Source organism: Panthera tigris, chromosome E2, assembly GCF_018350195.1.
Source record: "Panthera tigris isolate Pti1 chromosome E2, P.tigris_Pti1_mat1.1, whole genome shotgun sequence".
In the NCBI taxonomy this organism is placed as follows: Eukaryota; Metazoa; Chordata; class Mammalia; order Carnivora; family Felidae; genus Panthera; species Panthera tigris.
In genome coordinates this window covers 56,653,512-56,681,026 of record NC_056674.1, presented here as the reverse complement: position 1 = coordinate 56,681,026, position 27,515 = coordinate 56,653,512, and the positions used below count along the sequence as shown (strand labels likewise).

Below are 27,515 nucleotides of genomic sequence, written 5' to 3'. Positions count from 1 at the left end.
ACTGGCTGCTCCTACAGACGCTAACCTGCTGGGAGGGGACGCCTGGGTGTAGCTGGAGGAGGCACTATGTAGCGGCAACCGTCTTGCCCTCGTTCCCCCCGCCCTTGTCTGTGCACTTGCACCGGCTGGGGGCTGGGGACCCTGGTGTGGGCCACACCTGACACAGCCCCTGCCTGCACGGGGCTTCCCACCCAGAACTATAACGCAGGCCAGAGGGAGGGTCTTGGATATGCAGATGGACAGGGGCTTTGCCCACCACTGGCTTAAGAGAAGGTGCTGGACGGAGTTAAAAGAACTTGGGAAGGTCTTTGCACCTCGGGGCTGAGGGCTGGTGCATCGCACCGAAGGTGATCCTGATGGTTCGTTTTCCTCTGTCCGCTCATCTCCCGTGAAACAGAAGACATGTTGATCAGATTTGGAGGTGAGGACAACATCTTCACACTGGAGGACAGAATTAAGATTTAAAAAAAATCTTAACAAAAAAAATTTTTTTTAAGTTTATTTATTTTGAGAGGGAGGGAGAGCACCAGTGGGGGAGGAACAGAGGGGGGCGGGAGAGAGAGAATCCCAAGCAGGCTCTGCACTGTCAGCACAGAGGCCAATGTGGGGCTCGCGCTCACGAAGCCTGAGATCACGACCTGAGCCGAAATCACGAGTCGGCGGCTTAACCCACTGAGCCCTCCAGGCGCCCGAAGATTTGAAAAAACTCTTAACAGGTTGAAAGGATGGTTGGGAAAAGCTAGAGAAAGTCAGATGCGAGTGAATGCTGAGAATGAGGTTATTACCCTGTCCTCCCCAATCCCCACAAATACACGACAAAGGAGACCTAGCTTAAGAGAAATTCGCGTGAAGAATCCTGGGACCAGCAAAGTCAATGCAACCCATTGGCTATATTGAGCAAGGTATTGCGTGCAGACGCAGGGAGGGGACGGTCCTGCTGGAGAGGCAGTTACTCTTGACTTGGGAATCATACTGTTGCTGAGTACCCCGCCTCCGGCCCTCCTCTTTCTCATTGCTCCCCGCCCCTCTGCCCCCTGCCACACACTCTGTAGGCATCTTGAGAGACCCTGGGACGCAGCTCGGTGGGAGGGGAGGGGTCTTGCTACTCAGCTGTCCTCTTGAATCTCACTTCCACCACTGTTCAGCTGAGCGACACGGGTCAAGGCAGATCACCTCTTCTGAGCCTCGGTTCCACAGACCGTGGGGGTGGGGGTGGGGGTGGGGGTGGGGGTGGGGGTGGGGGACGGAGAAAATGTGTGAGAAGAAAGAGACATGCCAGAGTATCAGGTAGGCTCCGATTACCCTGAGGTCCTTTCCATGTAATTTCTAAGACTGGGTGTGATTTTATTTCTTCTTTCCTCTCCTAGATTTGATGAATGCTTCAAACATGCCACGGACTGAAAGCGAGGGCCTTGTTACCAATCCCAATTAGGCATTACAAAAGCCCCATAAATCTTGGTGAATATGTTACAGGGAATTGAAAGCTGGAATTGTACGGCTAGTGCACTAAAGAACACAGCAATCATTCTCCCAAAGGCCTCGTGTAATTTTTGGTCTGCTTCGCAGTGTGTGTCTATCGACAATTGGCCCGTTATCGATTTCCTAACCCTGAAGTACACGGCTAATGGCTCCCGTTTTCCCGGCCGGCACGAAATGAAGAGGCCAGAGGACGCTGACGGCCGGCTATTTGCCTTACCATTTGGGGACATGTTAATCCAAAGCGCGAATGACCCACAGAATCTGGGTGGCTCTGGCTTTGGAGAATGGGATGGAGTATCGATTTCTATCCCGTTCTCTTGGTGTGTAATTCAACAAACCACAGCCCCTGAGTGTAAGCTGGCCGGTCTTCCTCATTACCAAGCTACATGACGTCCCCCGCGAGCACCACGCACCTGTCGTGGCTCCGGGCGCGCGGGAGCCGGTGGCTTTGAGACAGTTTGGACGGCAGCGTGTAGTCCACATTCCACGTTCTGCAGAACGCCAGCTCCATTCAAATATGTGATGGTTCATTTTCGGGGTCCAGCTGACCGGCTGTGGGGTGCCCGCACGTCGTCTCTGGGTGTGTGTGTGAGGGTGGCCCAGGATGAGCTCAGCGTCCGAATCCACAGACTTGCTAGCCTGCCGTCCCCAGTGTGGGTGGGCACCGTCTCATCTGCGGAGGGCCCGAGGAGAACCAAAGGTAGCGGAAGGACCGGCCTCGTTCTCCTGCCTCGTTGATGGAGCTGGGACTCCGCTCCTGCCTCCTTTGGGGGATTTACCACACGGGCCCCCCCGGATCTTACACCTTTGGACTCACACTGCCTGACACCACCCGGTTTCTGGGCTCCAGCCTGGGGAGGGCAGCTCCTGGGACCTCTCAGCACCATAACTGCACGAGCCCATCTCTCATGCTAAATCCCACACCCTCACACCCAGCCAGGCACACACACACCCCCAGCCAGGCACACACACATCCCCAGCAAGGCACACACATCTAGCCAGGCACACACCCCCAGCCAGGCACACACCCCCAGCCAGGCACACACACAAAGCCAGGCATATACCCCCAGCAGGCACACCACCCCCCCCCCCGCCAGGCACACACCCACCCCCAGCAAGGCACACACATCTAGCCAGGCACACACCCCCAGCCAGGCACATACACAAAGCCAGGCATATACCCCCAGCAGGCACAACCCCCCCCCCCTCCAGGCACACACCCCCAGCAAGGCACACACATCCAGCCAGGCACACACCCCCAGCCAGGCATGCACACACCCCTAGCCAGGCACACACACATCCCCAGCGAGGCACACACACACCCCCAGCAAGGCACACACACCCAGCCAGGCACACCCCCCCAGCCGGGCACAAACCCCCAGGCAGGCACACACACACCCCCAGCCAGGCACACACACACACCTCCCCCCCACCAGGCACACACACACACCTCCCCCCCACCAGGCACACACCCCCAGCCAGGCACACACCCAGCCTGCTGTTGGTTGTGTTTTTCTGGAGAACTCTAACACTACATTCCAATGGTGCCCTTGCTCCCTTATTGGTCAGTGCACCTGCCTGGCTGATCACTCCCCAACCCGCTTCAGCTTTGGAAATACTGGGGAGGAATGGGCGGCGGGGCGGGGGGAGCTAAGTGGGGAGGAAGGTGAAGAGATCGTGGGATTGAGAGGGTGTGTTTGGTGGGGGGAGAAACATAGCCAGTGGTAGGTCAGCACCTGTGCTGTGCACGATCCTTTTTGGCCTCCTGTCCTTGCCAAGATGTCATGGTGGGTAGGGTCCATTCCCTTCAAGGCCCTAGGGTTTAGCCTTGTGACTCGCTCTGGCCAATGCACTATGAGTGGACACAATATACCCCACATGGGACCAGCCTTTACACGAGCTCTCGGGATGTGGCTTGGCCTCCTGTGCCTCACCTTGTGCCCGGAGAAGAGCAGGTCCTGGAAAGCCACTGACCCTTCATGAATAAAAGGCTCAGGGGCTGGCTCAGTCAGAAGAGCACGTGGCTCTTGATCTTGGGGTGGTGAGTTCGAGAGCCCTAGGTTGGGTGTAGAGATTACTAAAAAAATTAAACTTAAAAAAAAAAAAAAGAATAAAAGGCCCATGAAGTAGATGGAAACCCAGCCCGTTTCCTGGGTTTCACTGATACATGAGTGAGGAATAAATGCCCAGTGTCAGGCCCGAGAGTCTGGGACTGTTCACTACCCAGCATGGCCGTGGCCAAGCCTGCCTGCAGGAAGTGGCTGTCCCAGGTGCTGGGGGACAGGAAGCGACAGGTGGAGGAGGGAATGGGGGTGGGGATCTGCCACCAGCCTTGTCTGACATTCACAAGGTGGCTTCCTGCTGAACATCCCCCCCGCCCTGTTGTCCCAGATTTATTTCCCTGATAGGGAAACGCGCCTCGGTGACAATTCCAGGGTGCTCCAGGGGTGTGCCGGTAACTGCAGCATTGTTTGTGACGAGGAAAAAGTGGATACCACCTGAACGTCCAGCCAGGGGACAAAGGATAAAACCCACGCGGTGTATGGAAATTCAGGGGCGTACGAAACCCAAGGCCAACTGAAGGGGCTAGACCCACACGGACGCACTTGGATGCATTTCTGAAACAACGTGGAGCCCGAAAAGCAGGCTGTGGAATGAGGTGGTCTGAATGACAGTGTCTGTATCGAGATTAAAACCCCCAAAGAAGACCACCTATTGGGTGCATAAATACGTCTTCAGAGTATAGACACGCGCGCACGAAGGAGCACGCCAAGCTGATGGAAGGACCGTGGGAGAGGGCCGGAAAGTGATGCACGCAGGTGCTCGGGAGGCCTCAGCCCAGCGTGGGCGACTCTCCATTCCTTCCAGAACGGGAAGAGTCCGAGCAAACGTGACAGCCGGCTACGATGGGATAAAGCTGTGGAGGGGCCCACGGGCGCCCATGATCCTGCACTTTCTTTGTGTCTGTCTCTGCATTGGAAACATTTCCGATAAAACTGCTTTAGAGAAAGAAATGTCCATGGTGTGATGTGTGTCTACAGGGGAGGACGAGGGGTGGGGGTGGCGGCTGGGTGGGTGAGGGAGGTCATACGGGAGCCCGTGGCAGGTTGGAGCCCCGGGGAAGCCGACTCTGGAGGGAGGCGACGTCACGGACGTTTGTTGGGAGTGCCCCGGGGTCAGCACCACGGGGTGAGGGAAACTGTCACGCAGCCTTGGCTGGTCCCCCAGAGCTGTGGGGGGCTGCGGTGGCCCTCAGAGCTGTCACCACTGGGCCAGGATGCCTGGGCCCTTACACACCAGCGTCGATGGGTCACTGAGCACGGGCCGCCCAGGAAGGGCCTGACCTTGGCTGAGGTTGACCCTGAGAGGCGACAGCTGAGCACTGGGGCTGATGGCACGGCCAGCGATCAGGACATGTCCCCATTCAGGGGGGTCTGGGAGGCCCCACAGGCCACCTGTCATGCCAGGTCACTTGGGGCGAATTCATGAAGGACTCAGGAACCTGCCCTTGCCCCCCTCGACAGTTGTCACTTGTTAGCACACGTAGACGTTACACCTAGAATTAAAAAAGTTTAATTTGGGAAAACCTCAAACGTACAGAAAAGCTGCAAAACAGGGTAACGAGGCTCACCGAGATTCATCACTTGGTAACATACACCATTAACAAATAACGTCACCTTTCTGGCATTTTCTCAGGAAGCCTCCTCCCCCCTCTAAGTTAGGACGAGTTGCAGCCATCATGACCCCTTATCCTGCACTACATCAGCCCGTGTCCCCTAAGAACGAGGACCTCCCCTTGCATACTCAGAGTACAAGGTCAAGTTCAGAAAGCTTCACAGAGGCAATCCTATTATGTCATAATAACCCATGGACACTATCCAGTACTATGCTGGGGGGCAATTTCCCCCAAAGGACGGACCCGATCTAGGGCCGTTCATTGCATTTCAGGGTCCTGTTAACTAGCCTCCTAAAAGAACAATAGTTTTTGCTTTTTTAAGAATTTCCTGGACATGTTCTAGATTCTAGTCATGGCGCATCTCAGCTTGGAAAGGGAAGCCCTCGCCTCCCAGCTGTAGCCCAGCCCAGCACCCTGGTCTGAGCCCGAGCCCCTCCCTCGCCTCGCTCTTGCCCTCTGCCCGCACCTGCCCCAGATGCTAACGGCCACCAGGCAAAGGCTTCATCGGATGACACCTCTCAGAGTCTTGCTGTCGTTCTCCCGAGCAGGCCGGAGAGTGAAGCCCTCATAACGGGGGTGGGGGGGGGGGGTGGGTCCTGACCTCACCAGGGTGCTCAGGCATCTGCACGTGCAGGGTCGTTGGCTTTGAAGGAATATGCACCTTAGTTGAGCAGAGCCGGGTGGTGATGCTCCTCAGTCCCCGGGAGCCGCTCCCACTGCTTGCAGCCCTGGAGGGTGTCCCCGGCTCACCCACCGGCACTGGCACCGAGCCCGCACCACCGTCAGCTGGGGCCCCGGCCGGCCTCCCACTATCAACCATGCCTTTGGCCTCACGGGCTGGGTCAGCCACAGCCGCTTCCCTGCAGCCGCGACCCAGGAGCAGGCCAGAAGATGCTCTGACACCTACAAAGCACACGTGGTCACGGACGCCATCAGACGGGCCCCGAGGTTCTGAAAGGTACGTTCACACACAACCCATTATTCACACGTCACGCGAAACAGTAATGAAACGTCCCTTTATGAAAACCCCTGTTTGTGTAAGCAGTTGTAATTGGATTTGCGCTTACACGTGCCAAGCATTTCTAACCGGTACAGGTTTCTACAGGTGCAGTTATCTGGAACCTGAGTTTCCAACAACAGAAGCGTGTTCTATCATCTGCTGCTATAGCGACTCTGGGCAGTGAGGTTATAGCCCTGGAGACACCTGCTATAGGGTTCAGATCCTGAAGCGGTCCCTGAGTGACCTGGGACAATTACTGATGCCCTCTGAACCTCCATTTCTTCATCTGTAGAATGCAGAGAACAGCAGGAGAATTAGGTGAGCTAAGGGACGGTGACTGTGGCCTGGCCACACACGCCACACGAGCTGCGGCCTCGCCTCACGGACCGGCCAAGGCTTCCCGGGGTGGTCCCGGGCCCAGCCTGGACCCCTCACACAGAACGAACACGGCAAGCAAAACCGAATCATTTTATCTTTCGCACCCACCAAATAATATTGAAGTCAGTGGAAAAAAATGTTGTACCATATATAGAGTTTATCGGTCACTCCTTAAAACACAGAAAGACCCTACGACACAGAAAAAGAAAACCGGACCCAATTTTTAAACATGGGTAAAGCGTCTGTATCGGCAATTATAAACGGCCAATAAATAATCACTAGTAACTAAAAAAAAATGCAGATTAAATCAACAAAGATGAATTTTTAGTTATCATTTTCATTAAATTTTTTTTTACAGTTATTTATTTTTGGGAGACGGAGTGAGACACACAGCGAGTGGGGGGGGGGGAAGGGGGAGAGAGAGAATGAGACACAGAATCCAAAGCAGCCTCCAGGCTCTGAGCAAGTGTTCAGCACAGAGCCTGATGCGGGGCTCGAACCCACAAACCGTGAGATCATGACCTGAAGTTGGATGCCTGACTGACTGAGCCACCCAGGCGCCCCTTTAGTTATCATTTTCAAATGATAGCATCAGGCCCCAGGAGTGGTAAGAAGTCAGGAAAATGCGCCTTACTCCCACACTGCTGGTGGGGCTTTAAATTTCTATCTTCGTAGGGCCAAGTTGGCAGCATTTATCAAGGCTTGGCAATCATTTAGTATCTGTGAACTTATCCTCAGCAAATAATGATAGATGTGCTTAGGAGTTTCGAGAGTGTTCACTGCCTGCTGCTTATAACAGTGATCTACTGGTTTCCACCTAGATGTCCAACAAAAGGGGATCCCTTAAATAAATTATGGCACATCCACACTCTGAAAGCCCTCGTACCTTCACAGAGTGGTGGAAAAAAAATGTTTACAGATATCAAAAGTGTTCACAATTTATTGTTGAGTGAAACAATAGTTTAAACTTTAAAAACCATACCTAGGGTAGAATCCATTTTGGTAAAAATGAAAAGTCCATTTATGCAAGAAGGAAAGACATTTAGAACAGTGCCTTCCCTAAGAGTTAACAGTGGTTATTCTTGAGTAGTAAGAAAATTTTTATGGCTCCCTCTCTTCTCTCTCTGCCCCTCCCCTGCTCACGCTCTGTCTCAAAAATAAACATTAAATTTTTTTTTTTTTTTAATGAGAATAAGTTGTGATTATCTGTCGGGGGTAGGATTGGACAGGCATGGGTGAAATACTTCTTTTTAATATATTTCTTCAAAGAGTGCTAAATAAAGGTGGTTTTCCCAGCATCTTTGGAATTTTCTGGTCTTCTCCAAAATTACAGCAGGATCCGGTTGTACAAGTAAGCAGTGTGAATTCTACCTGGGGGGGGGGGGGGCCGGGGGGGGTGGTTTGACGAATTACTAATTAGGATCCCCACACATGGAGTGAGGCAGTCTCTCTGGGCGCCACTGGCCATTTCAGCCTCTGTCCCATCCTGAATCCAACAAAAAGGGAAGTCATATCTACTTGGCAGAGTTTTCACTGCACAATAGGTTGAATGTAGCCACTGAAAATATTCATGCAAATATCTTCATTAGGAAAATCACGCAATTAACCTGAAATATGTGCTAAATAAAGCAGGGAAATTGTTGCAGCTTTTCCTACCTCTTAATTATAATTTTGGTAATCAATTTGTCTCCTGATTACCAAAAAGGAAAAAAAAAAAATCTTCAGCGTAGGCACCGTCTGAGGACGAGTTGGTACGTGAGATTAAACCCCGAACCGTTTTAGCAAAGAAGGCCATTAACCTTTCCCGTGTTTTTGTTCATCGCAGGCATTTCCTGCTAATGCTCATTGTGGAAGATGATTGGATTTTAACAAGAGCTTTTTGGAGCAGGCACCGGCCCTTCCGGAACGTACATTTTGCAAGAGCCGCTGTCATTAAAGGTTACCAGCGTTTCCATTATCATCTTGCCGGCGTTTATTTCTTAAATGGCTTTTGACTGCAGCGTAAAAATTTTCCCTAAGTGAAAACTGACATTCCAGCTCAACCTGAGGCGTTCAGAGGGCCTCAGACGTCCAGCGGCCAAGTGGAAAGCCATAAGGGTGGGAGCAGGGGGTTCTCCCACATTCTTTCGTCTCTTCTCCCAGTTTACTGAAGTGTTAAGGGACTCGAAGGGGGGGAAGCCCACACAGGTGACACAAGGTGACCCTGGAGGAGTGGCTCAGCCTGGGAGGGGGCCTCAATTTCTAGACCTGTGAAGTGGGGTTAGCTAGTGAAGACTGAAAGATCGCTCAAGTCTCTGGCACACGTGAAGGAAAAATATATCCGCCAACATTTAGGTTGATTCCTTTTAACCTCCCCCATTTAACGTGTTCTCCTCCAAACAGCCCACCTCTTAAGACAGGAATCGGGGCGCCTGGGTGGCTCAGTCAGTTGAGTGCCTGACTTCCGCTCACATCATGATCTCCTAGTTCGTGAGTTCGAGCCCCTGTTCGGGCTCTGTGCCGACAGCTCGGAGCCTGGAGCCTGCTTCGGATTCTGTGTCTCCCTCTCTCTCTGCCCCCCCGCCCACCCCCCACTCGCGCGTGCGTGCTCTCTCTCTCTCTCAAAATAAATAAATAAACATTTAAAAAAAGTCCATGGGAGTTCCAAGTGTGCTGGCTTCTTGTTGGTGGAGCTGTTGCCCAGGGGGGAGGAAAGCTCTCTTCTGGAGCAGTGGAGTAGCATCCAACTCCAAGGTCAAGTCCCTCTCTTCCATCTGGGCCTGCAATTCACTAGGAGTGGTGGCATGAGAGGGGGCCGTGACAGCTTCCCCTGCCCACCTCCCGACTCCATTTTTGTGATGTTTCTCGTGGCTAGTTTTCACAGAGAAGACCCTCTTTAGGGAGTTGTGGGGAACCTGAGAGGGGAGAGCTTCTGCCCCGGCTCCTGTTTAGGACCTGGAAGGGGGCTGCCTCTCGGGTGGTCCTGGACTTATCAGGGCAGGTTGGTGACGATGTGAGGCTAGAAGAGGCCTGTAGTACTGGGCAAGCTCCTGACAGGAAACAGTCCACTCACACTGGGGACGTGACCTAGATGGGGGCAAGGCCCGAGGAAGCCAGCAGGGGGAAGTGTGGGGCCTGAAGCCAGCAGGGGCAGGGAGCCACAGGGCAATCCACGGACAGGCTGCCCCACGGAGCTGGGCCTGGGAGAGAGGATGCAGCAGGGAGGCAAACCGACAATAAGAACAGAACCCAGCTGCCCTAACCTCCTTCCCTTGGTGTCGGGGTGTGTGTGTGCATGAAGGGTGGGGTAAAAGAACAGGGAAGGGGAAAATGAGGGAAGGAGAAGAAGAGAGACGCTTCTCCAATATTCAATCCCAGAAACTCACTAAAATGATTAGGGTACACTCTTCGAATGGAATATTCCAGAACCAAGAAAAAAATCATTTCTGAAAAATATTATAGATCAATACCACTTGTAATGATAGATGCAAAAGTCTTTGATAAATTCCTACCAACCGGCATAAAACAACTCATTAGAGAAAAGTCACCCGGACCAAATAGGTTTTGTTTTTAAGGTAATTTATCACTAAATAAGAGAAAACGTTTAAAAACGTTAATAATTGAAGCAGAAAATTTTAAAAATGATTCGATGCCTCCTTTTCACAAAGACTGGAAAAACAATGTTTAAAGGGAATTTTCCCTTAACACGATGACACTGCCTTAGAAATTCAAATCCAGTATGTATTTATGGATTAGCACCAGGCCAGGGCACTGACCGGCCTGACCCAGTCTTTACAGCAATATGCTGTGCTAAGCCCTACTCCATCTGGCCCTGCCCTATCTCCTTGGTCTCATCTCCTCCCATCTTCCCCTGGCTCTGACCTCTTCACCGACCTCCCTGTTCTCCTGGAGCATACCAGCTTTGCTTCTGCCACAGGACCTTTGCAGGCACAGTTCCCTCTGCCTACCACCCTTGCCCCTGCCCCCAGTATCCCTATGGCTGGCTCCTCCACTTCTTTGAGAGCTCAGCTCAAATGTCACTGTCTCTTTAGGGACTTTCTTGTGAACGCTATGTAAAAAAAACAAGCAAGGTCCATCCCAACTCCCTATCAGTGCTCCCCATCTCCTCTCTACCTTATATCAGCACCTGCCTGCCTGGTATAGGCTTGCTTGTCTGTCTCCGATCCCAGAGCACAAGGGCTGTGAGGACCAGGGATTTTGAGTTGTTTCCCAGGGACAGAACAATACCAGGCACAGGAACTGCTCACAGAATATTTGCTGCACGAGTGAGCGAGCAGGCCAAAGAGCCGCCCTGTGGGAGAGGAAAGGAACATCTGCAAATTCTCCGCTCCAAACCTTTCTGCTCAGGAATCCTGCTCGCTTGCACTGAAAACACTTACTTTTTGAGAAGGCAAGATGTATATCTGGTCTACAATTCGAAAGGGACCCCCCATCTTTGTGTCCCCAGGGAACGTGGCGCACCCCGCCCTATGCACAGAGCCCGTCCCTTCGCCAGCCTAACACATGGGAAGCGAGGCTGGGCTGCAGGCTGCATGTGGGATGGCCTCCTGCAGCCACCTTGGACCCCTGAGAGTGGCAGCAGGATGCCAGATGACTCTGCTCTCAGACACACGGCCGGAGGCGGTCCAGAGCATCTCTAGATGTTTCTGGATGTTGCATGTGACACAGAAGAACACTGGGAACGTGATATCCTGTGATAGGTCTCTAGCACCTAGTGTTCTGGAATTTCTATCTCGCTGTGATTCAAAGAAATCAAAATGTGAGTTAACCAGAGAGTATACTCGAGGATAGGAGAGCCTCTAAGGTGCCCTTCTTGGAAACCTTTGTGCCTTAAAAACTTTTTTTTTATTTTTATTAAAAATGTTTTAATGTTTATTTATTCTTGACAGACAGGAGGAGACAGAGTGTAAGTGGGGGAGGGGCACAGAGAGGGAGACACAGAATCCTACACAGGCTCCAGGCTCTGAGCTGTCAGCACAGAGCCCGATGTGGAGCTTGAACCCATGAACTGCAAGATCATGACCTGAACCGAAGTTGGACGCTTAACCGACTGAGCCACCCAGGTGCCCCTGGAGACCTTTGCACCTTTACTATAGCAGGGTCTGGTCTGTATGGGCTCTCTCCTCAGCCTCTTCTAGTCTTCTGGGGCCAACCTGCCTGTGGTGGAGAGATGCTCCCACTGCTCAGAGTGTCTAAGTCCCTCTCCTCTCCCTCCCCAGTGCTCCTTCTCAGGCCCCACAGGATCCTCTACCTGCTGATGGCTTCTCATGACGCCATTTCTGCTGCAGGCTTCTAAAGCCAGAAGTTTTGAGGTAAAGGTCTAACTTGGAGGAAACTAGGAAAGATATATTTGGTTATTTGCTTTAAAAAACATAATAAGTTTACAGCTTTTCATAAAATGATACGTGATTACTGCTTAAAAAAAAATTGAACAATGTATATAGTTGCAAAGAATAATGCCATAGGAAAAAAACGCCCTCACACCCTACTCCCCAAATCAGCACCATGGTCAGCGTCTGGTCTCTATGATCTACAAGCCTCCTCCCCAAATCAGGACCATGGTCAGTATCTGGTCTCTGCAATATGGATGTAAACCCAGTAACACGGTTTGCTGAAAACAGAGTATTTTACTATACATGTTATATTCGATGAGAAAGCATTTGATTTTGCTTAGATTTGACAATAAAAGAATCTGAAATCATAGAAACTACCCATCACTGGCCATGCACACACACGTGCACCCTCTCACACATGTGCACACGCGCAGGCACACACATGTGCCTGCACACACATCCCCCCACACACAATCAGGAGAAACAAGTTCACTATCCCTTCAAAGTTAAGAAACAAGATTATGAAAATCACAGAAGCTGAAGCGACTGACTTTCTCTCGGGCTCCACGTTTTAACTCTCAAGAGTATTTATTGACTCTGTGGCATGAAAAATGAGAACGCTGGCCCATTTATTTTTTCTTCCTACTTCCCTCCCTGCCAGCCCCAGGAAATCATTTTTTAAAAAGAAAACTACATTTTATGGTAGTTGATTAACAAATGTTTATGCCATAGAAATATTCAAAACTTAACTACTGGCTGAATTAAAAATACTGAAAGTCTGGGGAATAAAGCCAATTAGATAATTACAATTGTGACACCTGAATTAATTAATCTGTTTTGTCTTCTCAACTCTGTCTTAAAAACTGAAATCCAACATAAAGATGCAAACACGGTTCAATGGCTTTGAAGATTTTTTTGCCTTCTGGTTTTGCCTCAGGAGCAAGAAAAACTTAATACAAGTGGAAAATTAAGATTTCTGCTGTACACGATAAAGATAAACTAAAGCACTCCACGGAGTCCAAATCACTGTCAGCGTTCCCACATGGCACTTTTTTATCTGTGGTTAACAGAAGAAACATCGACCCTACTAATAACTAAGATAACCAGCTTGAGCATAATTTCCTGAAATATATTAATGGACGGTCTAGTTTTTAAGACAGTCCAGGAACTCGCATCTGAAATTTGGGTGTCCTTCTATAATCCACAGAGGGGACGTGCGAAGTTGGTCTGACGTGACTGGAAGGTTATGTCTGATCACATTTCCCTTTCTAGGCACACAGACTCTGAAATCAGCAATTAAAGCGATCATGGATGTTGTCACTTGGTCCTCCTGTTCTGTGGAATGAATCGTCCAACAGAATAAAAGGGTAGCGTCTCTCACATTCCTCTCCATTCGTTCATTCATTCATTCATTCATTCATTGTTTCTTCTGTTCATGGACTCACTCATGCATTTGGCAAATATTTATCGAGCATTCACTAGGGCCAGCCCTGTGCTAGGCATGACAGAAGCAATGATGGATGTATCAGTTAGTGCTTGCTAAGTAAGGGGTCACCCCAATACTTAGTACTCACACTTAGTTTGAAACAACAGTGATACTTTATTACTTATGACTCTGTGGGTCACCTAAGAATTCTTCTGCTGGTCTCACCAGGGCACATGGTTAGAGGGTCAGCTGGGCTGGAAGTCCTAATACGGCCTCACAAACACAGTAGCTGGTGCTGGGCATTGGTGGGGTGCCTCAGCTCTCCTCCAGGCTGAGATTATATTAGACTAGTTTCCATAGAGGGCAGCATTTCACAAGAATGAAAGCACTCTTAGGCTTAGCCTCAGAGATGGTAGGATATCAGTTCTGTAGCCTTTATTGGTCAAAGCAAGTCATGGGGCCAACCCAGATTCAAGGGCAGGGGAGCTAGGACCCCATATCTGGGTGGGAGGAGTGGCAAAATCCCATTGCCCAGGGACCAATATTGGGATGAGAGAAATCTGAGGCCATTAATTTGCAATTCACCACAGTGAATACAAAGGACGGGGTTCCTGCCCTCACGTAGCTGAGTCAAATAACAACCATTCATAATAAGACCTCACGTTTGTGCAGGCACTGTCCTAAACGAGTTCCAAGTATCAAGATATTTAATCCTCACCGCGACCTCATAGCATAATAGTAGGAGCCCCATTTTTAACGCCAATAAACAGAAACACAAAGAGGTTCTATAACTCGTGGGTCCTAGGACTGATAGGTACTGAATAAATGAAACACGAAAGTCTAGATGTGTTTTTGAAGAATCCATCAACGAAAGTCAAAAGGCTGATGCCAAATAGAGAATACCGGCAATGTGTGTGAGCTCAATTATTCACGTGTTGACTCTACAGGGGCAGACCCTCCCCCAAGAAGCTGCCTACGTACACACCCATACAGAAAAAAAATTACCTTGGGGGCGGGAGCATTCTCTAACATGAGTTCCAGCTTGATTCGTTTCTTATCACGTTCTCCCTGCCACAACAGGTCTCGATAAGTGATAATCATCATCAGTGTCAATTGGCCTAGCCCATCCTTTTTGAAGGCACGTGTACGATTGTTCACTGAAATGTGAACTCCTGTTGGAACCGAGTCTACCAGGAACATCTCTGCTGTCTCTCTGCCCGTGGGTAAGGTTTCTGCAGTGTGGTAACTGTTGCGTTCTTAACATGTTCACAGTGACTGCCGCAAATACCTCCTGATAAGGCTGTAGCAATCTGCATCTCATTGGCTTTTATGAGAGCAGTTGCTCCTTTGCCATCATGAGGTATCATCAATCATTTAAATATTTAATAATCTGAGGGGCACCGGGGGGGGGGGGCTCAGCTGGTTCAGTGCCCAACTCTTGATTTCGGCTCAGGTCATGGCCTCGTGGTTTCTGGTATCGAGCCCCGCGTTGGCTCAGCGCTGACAGCGTGGAGCCTGCTTGGGAGTCTCTCTCTCCCTCTCTCTCTCTGCCCCTCCCTGCCCCTCCCCCCTCTCAAAATAAATAAACATTTAAAAAATATTTAACAATCGGAAAGGCGAACAAACAAAAAGCCACAATACAACAACAACAACAACAACAACAACAAAAACCCCAACCAAGGTTCTGATCAATCATTGTTCAGTTAGTTTGAATGTAAACTGTCTTAATTTTCAGGGCAGTCTCACCAATTTTAAAGTGGTCGTGTTTGTGAGCCACTATTTCACATTTCAGGAGTAATTTGCTTTGGGAAATTGCCCAGTTTTCTTTAAAAGTTTGTGGATAAATTGAAGGTTAAATTGCCTGCAAATGAAGTTTAAGGTTTATAGCAAAGTGTATGGCTCAGAAGGATATCAACAGCTCAGAGCAATTTCAAAGTACTTATAAGGCTAGAGCATATATGAACAGGGAATCCATGATTTGTCTAGGGCTTATCCGTTACAGAATTCCTTTTGGGGTAATAACACAAATTGGCAGGCCACCTTTCCTTCTGAGCAGAGTAAATGTGATAATGCTCTATCCCTTGTATTCATCAAGATGGGACGGCAGCATCCCTGTTGACAAAGGCAGGCTTTATCATCTCCGAAGCTGTTTATAGAAAGTATGAGTCAGCAGGAAACGCAGACTTGAAACCACATGATATCTGAACTGGGCTTTTGACCAGAGATGCTTTAATAAAAGCCATTATGTTTGACTTTCTACCCAGACATTTATATTTTTAAATTTAATCAAGTTGAAATCTTAAGCGGCATAATTTTATTAAACAGGGAGTTGGTTGAAAGCAGTTTTTTTCCCCCTCCAAATTGGGCTGAACGGATTCTAAGTTCTCAGGACTGGAACGTGTGGTGAAGTCATCGGTGGGGATAGAAAATACTCCCGGAAAATGGGGTCATTATTCTTGGGGGATTTCATATTATGTTACTAATAGAGAATGTGGATACCCCTCTCTGAAGGCTCCCACTTATTTTTATTATTTTTGAAGGTTATTTATTTGAGAGTGGGTGAGCATGTGTGGGGAAGGGGCAGAGAGAGAGAGAGAGAAAGAGGGAGAGAGAGAATCCCAAGTAGGCTCTGGGCTGACAGCTTAGACATGGGGCTCGATCCCATGAACCATGAGATCATGACCTGAGCTAAGATCAACAGTCAGATGCTTAACCGACTAAGCCACCCAGGTTCCCCCCAGGTTCACATTTAAAATGAAAAAGTGTTCTGGGGCGCCTGGAGTCTGGGATTTCCATTACTTATAGGAGAGCACCTAATGTTTACACTGCCCATGCTTTCTCCACTCAGGGAGATTATAAAAAACACACAAATGCTAACATGCTCCTTCTCAGCTTAAAACCTCTCAATGGCAATGATGAAGTCCCAGAAAGAGAAATTAAGAAACTGGTCCCATTTATTATTTTTATTTACTGTTGATTGCACCGAAAATAACAAAAAACCTAGGAATAAACTTAACCAAAGAGGTGAAAGACTTATACTCTAAAAACTATACAACACTGATGAAAGAAATTGAAGACAACACAAATGGAAAGATACTCCATGTTCGTGGATTAGAAGAAAGAGTATTGTCAAAATGTCCATCTTACCCAAATTAATGTACAGATTCGGTGCAATCCCTATCAAAATACCCACAGCATTTTTCACAGAACTAGAACGAATAGGCCTAAAATTTGCGTGGCACCACAAAACACCCCAAATAGCCAAAGCAATCTTGGAAAAGAAGAACAGGGGCGCCTGGGTGGCTCAGCTGGTTGAGGGTCCGACACTTGATTTCGGTTCAGGTCATGATCCCAGGGTCATGGGGTCGAGCCCCATGTCTGGCTCCATGCTGAGCGTGGAGCCTGCTTGGGATTCTCTCTCTTTCTCTCTCTCCCTCCCTCCCTCCCTCTCTCTCCCTCTGCCCCTCTCCCCCACTTGTTCTCTCTAAAAAAATATTTTAAAAATTAAAAAAAAGAAAAAAAAGAAGAACAAAACTGGAAACAGAACAATCCCAGATTTCAAGATATACTACCAAGCTATAGTAACCAAAATAGTATGGAACCGACACAAAAATAGACACAGAGATCAAAAGAACAGAAGAGAGAGCCCAGAAATACACCCACAATGATACAGTCAATTGATCTTTGACGAAGAAGGAAAGAATTCGCAATGGGAAAAGGCAGTCTCTGCAAGAAATGGTGTTGGAGTACCGGGTGGCCACGTGCAGAAGAATGAAACTGGACGGACCACTTTCTTACACCACACACACAAATAAACCCAAAATGAGTGAAAAACTTAAATGGGAGACCTGAAACCATAAGAATCCTAGAAGAGCGCACAGGGAGTAGTTTCTCTGACATCGGCTGTAGCAACGTCTAGATACGTCTACTGAGGAAAGGGGAGACAAAAATAAACCACTGGGACTACAGTAAAAATAAAAAGCTTCTGGGGCGCCTGGGTGGCTCAGTCGGTTGAGCGGCCGACTTTGGCTCAGGTCATGATCTCACGGTCCGTGAGTTCGAGCCCCACGTCGGGCTCTTTGCTGACAGCTCGGAGCCTGGAGCCTGCTTCCGATTCTGTGTCTCCCTCTCTCTCTGACCCTCTCCCGTTCATGCTCTGACTCTCTGTGTCTCAAAAATAAATAAATATTAATAAAACAAAATAAAATAAAATAAAAAGCTTCTGCACAGTGAAGGAAACAATAAAACCAAAAGACAACCTACTGAATGAGAGAAGATATTTGGAAATATTTGCAAAGATAGTTGCAAATATCCAACAAAGGGTGAGTATTCAAAATAAAGAACTGATTCTACTCAACACTCAAAAAGCAAATAATCCAATTAAAAATGGGCAGAAGACATGAACAGATATATGTCCAAAGACATACGGATGGCCAACAGACACACGAAAAGATGCTCAACGTCACTCATCGTCAGGGAAATGCAAATCAAGACCACAATGAGATGTCACCTCACACCTGTCAGAATGGCTACAATCAACAAACAACACAAGAAACAACACGTTTTTGCGAGGATGCGCAGAAAAAGGACCCCTCGTGCACTGCTGGTGGGAAAATGACGCAGCCACTGTGGAAAATAGTATGAAGGGTCCTCAAAAAATTCAAAACAGAACTGCCATATGATAATTTCACTACTGGGTAGATATCCAAAGAATCTGAAAACACTAATTCAAAAAGATACATGCCCTGTTGTGTTTACAGCAGCATTATCTACAATAGCCAACCTATGGAAGCAGCCCGAGTGTCCATCGACAGATGAATGGCTAAAGATGTGGTAGGTCTACACTGGAATATTACTCAGTCATAAAAAAGGATGAAATCTTATGCCGCCTGGGTGGCTCGCTGGGTTAAGCACCCAACCCTTAATTTTGGCTCAGGTCACGATCTCACAGTTCATGGGTTTGAGCCCCCCCATTGGGCTCTGCACTGACAGCGTGGAGCCTGCTTGGGATTCTCTCTGCCCCCCCCCTTCTTAAATATAAATAAACATTAAAAAAAAAGAATGGAATCTTGCCATTTGTAGCAACACGGATGGACCTAGAGGATATTATGCTACGTGAAACAAATCAGAGGACACATACCATACGGTTTCACACATAGGTGGAATTTAAGAAAGAAAACAAAGAAAGAAAAAAAAAGAGACAAACCAGGAAACAGACTCTGGACTACAGAGAACAAACTGGTGGTTACCAGAGGGAGGCAGGTGGGGGGACAGGTGCAGGGGGTGATGGGGATTAAAGCACACCTGTCAGGATGGGTGCCGAGTAATGTACACAAGCGCTGAATCACTGTAATGAATTTCAGGAGCTGGGGCTGCGGGGCCGTCACCTTCCCTGCAGGTGGAGGTCCGCGGGGCACCTCCTCACGGACACCAAGGCCACGGGGAGAAGCCACGTGTAAGTGCCCCTCTGACGGTCCCCGTGAGGTCCTCCCCACCACCAGATGCTGCCTCCAGCCTCCATCACAGCAGAGGCCAGGACATGAAGACACATCCTTTCCAATGTGCCCTGTCCAAATTCCCACAGAATCTGGGCACATTAACAAAATGGTCCTGTTAAGCCACTAGGTTTGGGGTGACGGGTCACATAGCTCTGTAACGGGATCGCTGCTTGCCCTCGCTGCCGGGAGACCCGCCTGCCCCTTTATAATAAACTCCCCTCTCTTGCTTACGTGGTCGTGGTGGCCTCTGAGATATCCACTCTGAGGCATCTCACTGATGACCCTCCCTGGCCTGTGGCTTAAGAAGTTGCTAGAGCCTCTCGTGAGAGGTGCTGGAAAGAACGTACTGCCTTTGACAGCATCGAAACCTAGACAACCACGGAGGGCTTTCCCAGGCCTGGCCTCAGCTCTCCTGGATTCCAGGCCATGGGCGTTTCCCCTCCTGGGTAAAGGCAATTTATAATTCATCCCCACGCCAGAAAATGCATCTGTTTGAAGGGATTGGACTCTAGCAGTAGAAAGCAGGGGAAGAGCTGCTCAGTGCCCAGAGGAGGGGGGCGAGCCTGTGACCCACCCGGGCCATGAGATGTGGCTTCGCACCTGAGCAGGCACCTTCAGCATCTTCTGAGCAACGCAAACTGAAATGGCGAGACCAACCCTTTGACACAGAGAAGCTTCAGGTAAGGACTGAGAGCTGCTATTTTCTGCTTATATAAAGAAACTGAAGCACGCTTTTACGCAAACAAGATCTGCTGATCTCTAATGCATTCCGGACTGTTTATTCACCGCCTTTCAGAAAATTAGAATTTCTGTTTAAACAAAAGATTTGCTTCTCATAATCCACTTATGGCTGACATTGCCAAAGTCACCTGATGACGCAAGTCAAAGAGCGAGAAGTGGGGGGTGAAGAGAAAGGACAGAAAGGGTGCCGAGGGTCACCAAGGTGGGAAAGAGCAATTATTGGCTTTTCAGTCCTCCGCTTCATGCCAGCATGTCCCCCGGGGAGGAAGGAGACAGCGCAGGAGGGAGGAAGAGGGGAGGGAGGAGGGACCAAAGACGGGCTGTCATTGGGACCTACTCGGCATCCATCCCTGGTCTCTTTCCTTATGGCATTTGGATTTCATTCCAGCATCTACCCCGTCCTCAAAGCAGTCACCATCCCCCCTCTGCCCTCCGGAGAAGCTGTTCCTACCTCTGGCTCCAGAATGCTTCTGCATCATCCAAGGCAGTGAAGGGCAGAGGAGTGTGGAGGTAAATTCTGGAGCCCGGTGACTTGGGCTAAAATCCCAGCTTTTCCACTTACAAAGCTGTGCAACCTTGACCAAGTAACCCAGCCTCTCTGGGCCAGTTTCCTCATCTGTGAAACGTGGACCGTAATTACACCCAGCTTATAGGGCTGTAAGAGGACTGAGTTCATATCATAAAGGGTTTACAAGGCAGGCGGGCACAGAGCATTTTGTTACCTGAATGTAACCAATCTCATTCTCTTTACCAGTATCTGGTTGAGGAATGGATATGTGAGAACTGCCCCCTCTCCCTGTCTGGGAATTCTTGTTATGTGAGAGAAACACACGACATCTGTCAGAGCATCGGGGGGGGGTCGCTGCTTCTCACGGCAGAAGCCTTCCTCATTTATTTCACTGTTAGTGGCTCAGCTAACGGTGGCCAGGTGGGCTCAGTGGTTATCCTGAATCCTTGGGAACTCCTGTGACACGAGAAAACAAAGCCTGCCACTTACTTGCAAACGCCGTGACATCCTGTGAATGCTCACTTGTAACCATTAATAAAGGCGGCATAATGATATATTTTGTAGATATTTATATAAACACAGGCTGGTCTTTGCAATTTCCCTTCTGGATTTGGGGGTCGATACCATTTTCTTCCAGGTCTCCAATAGGCTTGTATGTTCTAGACAGGTTTGTAGGCCACTGATGCCTTCTGAGTAAATAGGGCTCAGGGTTCAGTCCCCAACAGACTTCCCACAAAGAACCAGTGTGGCCGCTGAGACTTCCCCGCCCCGCCCCGCCAAGCCTTAGTCCTCTCGACAGCCCGTCATTTCCAGAAGGAGAAAGGCAGCCCATCTCCCCAGCCTGGAATCAACACCTGACGAAGCATTCTGCTTGCCCTGCCTTGGCCGCGTGGCCGTCTTTGGGCCAGGGCTGCTCAAGGGGGAAGGAGGGGCTCTCTCACGTGACACACGTAGGTCACGAGGGGACGTCGCCAGAGTCACGTGGGAAACGAGCACCCAAGACGATTTCTCGGTGGTGATTACACTCCTCAGGCTCTCACGCGGTGATTCTAACCTACCGACTGCCATAAACGAAATAGATGCGCACCGCTGCCCCCAGGCCCACACCTGCCCGCACGCGCACACCTGCCCCACGTCCACACCTGCCCGCACGCGCACACCTGCTCCCGGTGCACACCTGCCCCCACGCGCGCACCTGCCTGCAGCATCCAGGGCGCCGGCCAGCAGCTCAGCTCAGAGGCTCCCGGGGAGCGGACGCACGCAGCTCGCCCAGCGTTCCTCTTGCGCAGAAGCAGTAGAACGGTTTCCGGCCTCTCCACGCACCACGTTCGCCCCTTCCCATTGGCCAAAGCAAGTCACGCGGCCTAGCCCGCGTGGAGAACGCGGGGAGGACGCACGCGCCGTGAGTCCCACGTCGGAGGTGGAGGTGACCCTGGCCAGACCGCGTGGGCTGATGCCCTGGCGCGCGTCCTCCCGGCCGCGCCGTGTTTGGCCGCTCGTGGTGTCCGTGAACTTGGCCTGTCGCTCCAGCGTGTCGCCGCCCTCCCCTGGGCCAGGCTGCCCCAGGCCGGGGTGGAACTGACCGGATGCGCCTTTAAAATACGGGTGTCTCCGTCATTCCAGGGAGCTGGTACGAACACCTTGTTAGCTCCCTTCTCCCTGCTAACCACTGCGGCTGCCTTACCACGGGAAAGCAGAGGGGAAGGTGGCGAGCGGGGCCATCGTACCAGCCGGGGAGCTAAGAACAAAGAAGAAACGGATTCTGGAGGTAATCCGTGAGCACGCCCATTACAAGAGTCCGGCAGTAAAGACGTGTGTGCAAATCAAAGCTGTTAACGCGCCCCTCACCCTTCTCCCTGCCTCTGCCTCCCTGCTGTCCTCCAGGGCACCTTCCTCCAGCGTCCAGTCTGGAAGCTCCTCTCCTCTGGGTTGTTAGAAGGGTTGCCTTTCTGGAGCTTCTGGAATTACACAGAGATGGAGGTTTCTAAAAATGTGCCAGGATCTCTCACCCTAAAGTGCACGTTGACCTGGCATGTTGGGGGCGACAGCTACGCCATGCTGCGGGCTCTCCCTTCCACAAAAGGCGAGCTCCCTTCTCCTTCTTGCTGGTGCTCGCCTGCCCCGTGCCGGCCCAGGGGCTGGTGCATGTTCACACCCCCTGGGAGCTGGGTGCAGAACGTCGTCCCCTTTCCTATCTCGTGCCCCCAAGGGGTAACACTGGTTGGGGAGGGGCGGGCGGGGGGGGGGGCGTATGTAGAAGGCTGGTCTGGCAGGCATGGCCCAGGTCCCAGACGCCTTTGCTCCAGCACATGGACCGCTTATCTCCAGTGGGAAGGTCCCAGCCCCCTTCTGTCCTCCTCTTAACCGAGTTATTGAGTATTAGAGAGGTCTCTGCCTCACTGTGTGCAGGATCATGCGGACAATTACCACGTGGAATGTTCCCGACACGTCCATCCTCTGCCCTGCTAAGGAGAGCCCTGGCAGGGTCAGCGTGGTGGCCTGAGCTACAAGGCTGTGGGGGGGGGGGGGGATCGCTGATTGGAGGAAAGGAGAGAAACTTATCCCACGGCCTTGAGGGACACACATACCTGATAAAAATCTGCTACTTGTAGGTGCCACACCCCGGGGGCCTTGCAACAACGGACAGGTATTCTGTCATATTCTGGAGGCAGGGGCCTGAAATCGACATGTCGGCAGGCCCACGTTGCCCCTGGAGCCTCTAAGGGAGAATCCTTCCTTGCTTCTTCCAGCCTCTGGTGGCTTCTGGCAATCTTTGGGATCCCTTGGCTCATGGCAGTACGTCTCCAATCTCTGCCTCCACTGTCCCGTGGCCTCTCTCCCGCCCCCCCTCCCCCGCCCCGGAGGGGTTCTGTGTCTGTTTCTTTCCCTCCTATTATGACCCCAGGCACTGGATTGGCCCCCCCCCCCCCCCCCAAGCCAGTATGACCTCGCCTTAACTTGATGATATCTGCCAAGACTCTTCCCAAATAAGACCACACTCCCAGGAGCTGGGGGATTAGGACTTCAACGTACGTTTTTGGGGGGACACTGTTCTATAGTGGCCTTCCCATAATTCCCCACCTTTGCCCCTTGAGGAAACACCAATATCTCTCTCCCCAAGAGCTTTTTCTCACCAGCAGAGTTGTGTTGCCATCACCACTTCATACCCACCCCCTCCGCCCCCACCAGCCTGCAAACAGCAGCTGGCAGCAGTTGGTGTGTAAATATTCCAGCCCCCTTAGCCCTTGGGGGTGAGTCTGCCCAGGGCTTCCAGGCCCCAGGTGCCCCCAGTGGTAGCTGGTCTGATGAGCCACCCAGTGCGAGCCGCTTTCCCTCTCGGTCCCAACTCTCCAGTCCCCAGTGGATCTGGCACCTCTCACATACTTAGAGCAGAATCCTGCTCAGGGGATGCTTCTGGAAGAAGCCCCAAATGAGACGACGCACTCAGTAGTCCTTCCCCGGGGCAGGCAGGAAGGAGGTGGCGTAGCCGTGTGGGGCTGAACAGAGCAAGCAGCTTCTAGAGCTGGCAGAAAGGTCTGGCCGCAGAAGCAAGAAGCTGGAGAGAGCGTACATCTGGGAACAGGAGGTTCACGTTGGACTAACTGGCTGTGTGCTTTGGGGCAGGTCCCTTAACCTTTCTGTGCCTCCACTCGCTGCCTTTAGAACGGCGCGGGGGGACCAGAGACCTGGCGAATCCTTTGGGCCCTTGGGACCCTAGAATCCTATAGCCTCTCCTCCCCACCCCGACTTTCAACAATTTCTCTGTCTGGTTCATCTATTTATTCTAACATTTTTTATTTATTAATGTTTTGGAGGCAGAGAAGTAGAAACTGGGGTTTGTCTCTGAGGGGCAGGCTCATGTTTTTTGTATGGACTCAAGAAAACACGACATGATAACGCAGTGGAAAGTTTTATTGAAAAAGAAAAAAAAAACCCACGATTTTCTTTCTCCTATTTGTAGTGGACATTTGCTCATGTTTGGCAACAAGATAAAATGGGAAGTGGGTTGACTTAGGGTCAGATGATGCGGGTTGAATGCCGGCTCTGCCTCTGTCTAGAAGCTGTGTGTTGTTGGGCAAATGTATTCATTCATTCAATAAATACGTATTTGTGGGTATGTGCGGAGCAGTGTCCAGGATATCGGAGAGTCAATGGTGAGCAAAATGGTGAGTTCCTGCCTTCTTGGGGCTTACAGACTGGTAAGGGAGAAAGACATTAATCGGATAACCACACGGATAGGTGCATATACCACAATAGAAGCTCTGAAAGGTATAGAAGCAATAATCCAGGAGACCGGCAAGGTCTGTAAGATTTGAAAAAGCCTTCCCGATGATGCCATGTTGAGCTGCGATGCAAGCACGTGGAGGTGTCAGCCACGCACGGAGTGGAGTGAAAGAACAGCATTTCCAACAAAACACGCAGCGCATGCAAAGGCCCTGGGGTGGAGGGAGCCGGCCTGTCCTAGAAATAGCCCTGGGAGTGTTGTTTATTCATCTGTTTGGAAACGAAATCTGTAAAAATGCCCAGCTCTCCAGGTCCTTGTAAATATCGAGTGAAAAACTGCGCAGGGAAGTGCCTCTCCCGTCTTGGGAGAGCCAGCAGGGCTCTGAAGTTTTTCAACCTGGGAATAGAAGGGTGGGGGATTTGGGTTCTAGGTCCCAGGAAAGCAACTACTTTATGTTGCCTCTGTTGCACGCAGCTCACGTGTGCCCTTTGCTGTAACCCGTTTGCTAACCTAGCCTCACCCTGAAGGTCAATGGTTCATATCACTACTTGGGTCTTTTGTTTGCTTTAGTTTTGAGAACTGGAAATAAATTGTTCGGGCTCTCCGCCATCCCTTCTTGCCAAGCAAGGCCCTTGATGCTGGGGACTTCCCCTGTCCTGGGGCTTTAGTTGCACAAAGCTGTCCTCTGCTGACCACAGCCAGCGGTCTGGGGCCGCTCTTAGACAGGGGCAGGATTCCATGCATCGTGGAGAGCCTTCGATTTTCAATTTGCAGGTGGAGACGGGGCCTCCAATCACACCAGATGGTCAACCTCTCTTCTTCCCCTCAACCACGAAGTGGTACCTAAGCCCCACCTTAAGCACTGCACATCCCTGTTCCCACTGTGGTCTCTATACCTGCCCCCCACCCCCAGTGGTAGGTGTCGCTGTCTTGTTTCCAGGAACGGGACAGGAACTTAGGGGGTCAGATGACTTTCCCAAGTTTGTGCGCAGTGAAACCGGGTCGGCTTCCTCGTGTATGACCCACGCACAGTTCTTGGTGCTCAGAACCCCCCGCACCCCCCCCCCCCACCTTTTCATTTCAGCCTGTTGTCACCGTCTTGAAACTCTCAATAGCTTTTGAACAAAGGACCTTGCCTCTTATTTTGCACCGGCCCCCACAAATGGTGCGTTCAGTCCTGCTGTTAGAATAAAGGCTTCAGGGGCGCCTGGGTGGCGCAGTCGGTTAAGCGTCCGACTTCAGCCAGGTCACGATCTCGCGGTCTGTGAGTTCGAGCCCCGCGTCAGGCTCTGGGCTGATGGCTCGGAGCCTGGAGCCTGTTTCCGATTCTGTGTCTCCCTCTCTCTCTGCCCCTCCCCCGTTCATGCTCTGTCTCTCTCTGTCCGAAAAATAAATTAAAAAAAAAAAAAAAAAAAAAAAAAAAAAAAAAAAAAAACGTTGAAAAAAAAAAAAGAATAAAGGCTTCAGATCAGAGCTGCTCACTCCAAACCCAGAGCCTTAGCGCCTCCCCCAGGGCTGTTTCTGGAAGGCACATCTGGCATTTCCTGGTTTGGCCCCCAAGACAGCTCTCCATTACCTATGGGGTGAAACATTTTATTGCCTAACGCAAGGATTCTTTAAATTGAACTGTAGTTGACGTACAATATTATAGATACAGTTTCGCTCTTTGTACAACACAGTGATTCAACAGTCATACGCTACAAAGTGATCACTTTGATAAATTTGCCATCTGTAACCACACAAACTCACTACACATTATTAACTGTACGATTCCCTGTGCCTTACATCATATCCCCATGTCTTTTTACTTTATAACTGGAAGTTTGTACCTTTTGATCCCTTTTGCTCCCCTTCTCTCTGGCAACCACTGGATTGTTCTCTGTTGTCTATCAGTTTGTTTCTGTTTTATTCGGTTTGTTTTTTAGATTCCACGTCCAAGTGAAATCATTCCGTTTTTCTTTCTCTCTCTTACTTCACTTAGCATAATAGCTTCTAGACCCATCTATGTTTTCACAAATGGAAAGATTCCACTCTTTCATGGCTAGTACTCCACTGTGTGCATGTGTGTGCGTGACGCACACACACACACAGACACACGCACCATCTTCTTTATCCCTCTGTCCATCGATGGACAGCAAACACTGGAGGAGGGAACGTTGGGGAAAAATACCGAGGCTCCTGGCCACATTCCCAGAACAATAATCAGCATCTCTGTGGGTGGGGCCCCAACACGGTTGTGTAAAAGTTTTCCAGGTGGTTCTAATGAGTAGCCAGACTGGAACCCCATTGGTGGAGGGCCCGGCATAGCTCCTGGTACTCAGTGGGTGTTTAATAAATGTCCTCTGACTTTTGAGAGCCACGAATTGACTAGAGGGCTCAGGCTAAAATGAGTTTTGAGCAAGAAGAGACTCATCGTTGGGTTCCGGGTGGGTCAGAATACCAGCTCAGAGTTTATCAGGCAATGCGGGGGGAGGTGGGAGTTTACCAGCTACCTGGGGTTGGCTGGAGAAGGGCTAGTTTAGTGGGGAGGAGAGGGAGAGAGTGGGGAAGCTTGGAAATTAGGTGAATCTTCCCCAGATTGAACATGTGGTTCACTCTCTGCCTGGGAATATTACCCAATTCTGTCTTGGCAGCTCTTCTCCCCCATTGGTAACTCCAGGGTTTTGACGAGCGGGCTGGTGCCGATTCTGAGTTTAGCAGAAGGCACTGACCGAGGCCTGGCCAATTGGATCGTCGTCTTTCTCAGCGACTGTGATTGGCCCAAAGATGGGCATTTGCCCCAAGCCAGACTAATGAGATGCCACCTCGGGATGTTCGCGGGAATCCTGACCCAGGGCGGCTCTTTCTTGAGGGGATTTCGATGCCATCAGAACTGCGGCTCGTCATTTCACCACGATGGCAAGGGCCAACACAGAGGGTGGCACAGCTGACCGGTGACTGCGGGCTCCTGAGGAGTATCTTTGAGCACCTGGATTCAGCCATGCCTGAATCCACCCCAGAAGTCTTGCTTACAAGAGTCAACAGGTGAGCTTTCTCGCATCAGCGGGTGGAAATACATCATTGGCCACTTGCAGCTAAAAGCATGCTGACGACAGGACTGTAAATATCCTGACATGCTTCCCTCAGTTCCCGACGCAGCCTGCGGGACTTGGACAGACGTGAACATCCAGCTGGGAGTGAGAGGAGATCATGCGCTCTAGGGGGATACGGTTTCCACGTCTCAGGAGGCCAGCATCCGGAGGATCTTTCTC

At 50.5% G+C, this 27,515-nt stretch overlaps 1 protein-coding gene and 1 long non-coding RNA gene across 4 annotated transcripts; one reads left to right on the top strand and one right to left on the bottom strand.

Annotated features, from left to right (window-relative positions):
• Window positions 1-363: 363 nt before the first annotated feature.
• On the bottom strand, window positions 364-22,864 carry LOC122234054. 3 transcript variants are annotated; one of them, XM_042968796.1, is made up of 5 exons: window positions 22,628-22,864; window positions 21,888-21,997; window positions 21,724-21,777; window positions 21,235-21,631; window positions 20,421-20,495 (listed from the first exon to the last, which is right to left on the bottom strand). In XM_042968796.1, the coding sequence occupies exons 1-4, from the start codon at window positions 22,829-22,831 to the stop codon at window positions 21,268-21,270; spliced, it is 732 nt and encodes a 243-aa protein (XP_042824730.1). In that variant the 5' UTR covers window positions 22,832-22,864; the 3' UTR covers window positions 20,421-20,495; window positions 21,235-21,267. The 3 variants fall into 3 exon arrangements, 2 of the variants coding, with proteins under 2 accessions (XP_042824730.1, XP_042824729.1); XM_042968795.1 differs by lacking the exon at window positions 20,421-20,495 and adding an exon at window positions 20,921-21,100; XR_006211769.1 differs by lacking the exon at window positions 20,421-20,495 and adding an exon at window positions 364-441 and having other exon boundaries at window positions 21,235-21,777.
• LOC122234055 lies at window positions 21,734-27,515 on the top strand. The gene is made up of 3 exons (XR_006211770.1): window positions 21,734-21,807; window positions 26,898-27,288; window positions 27,391-27,515. It is a non-coding gene; the product is annotated as an uncharacterized LOC122234055 (long non-coding RNA).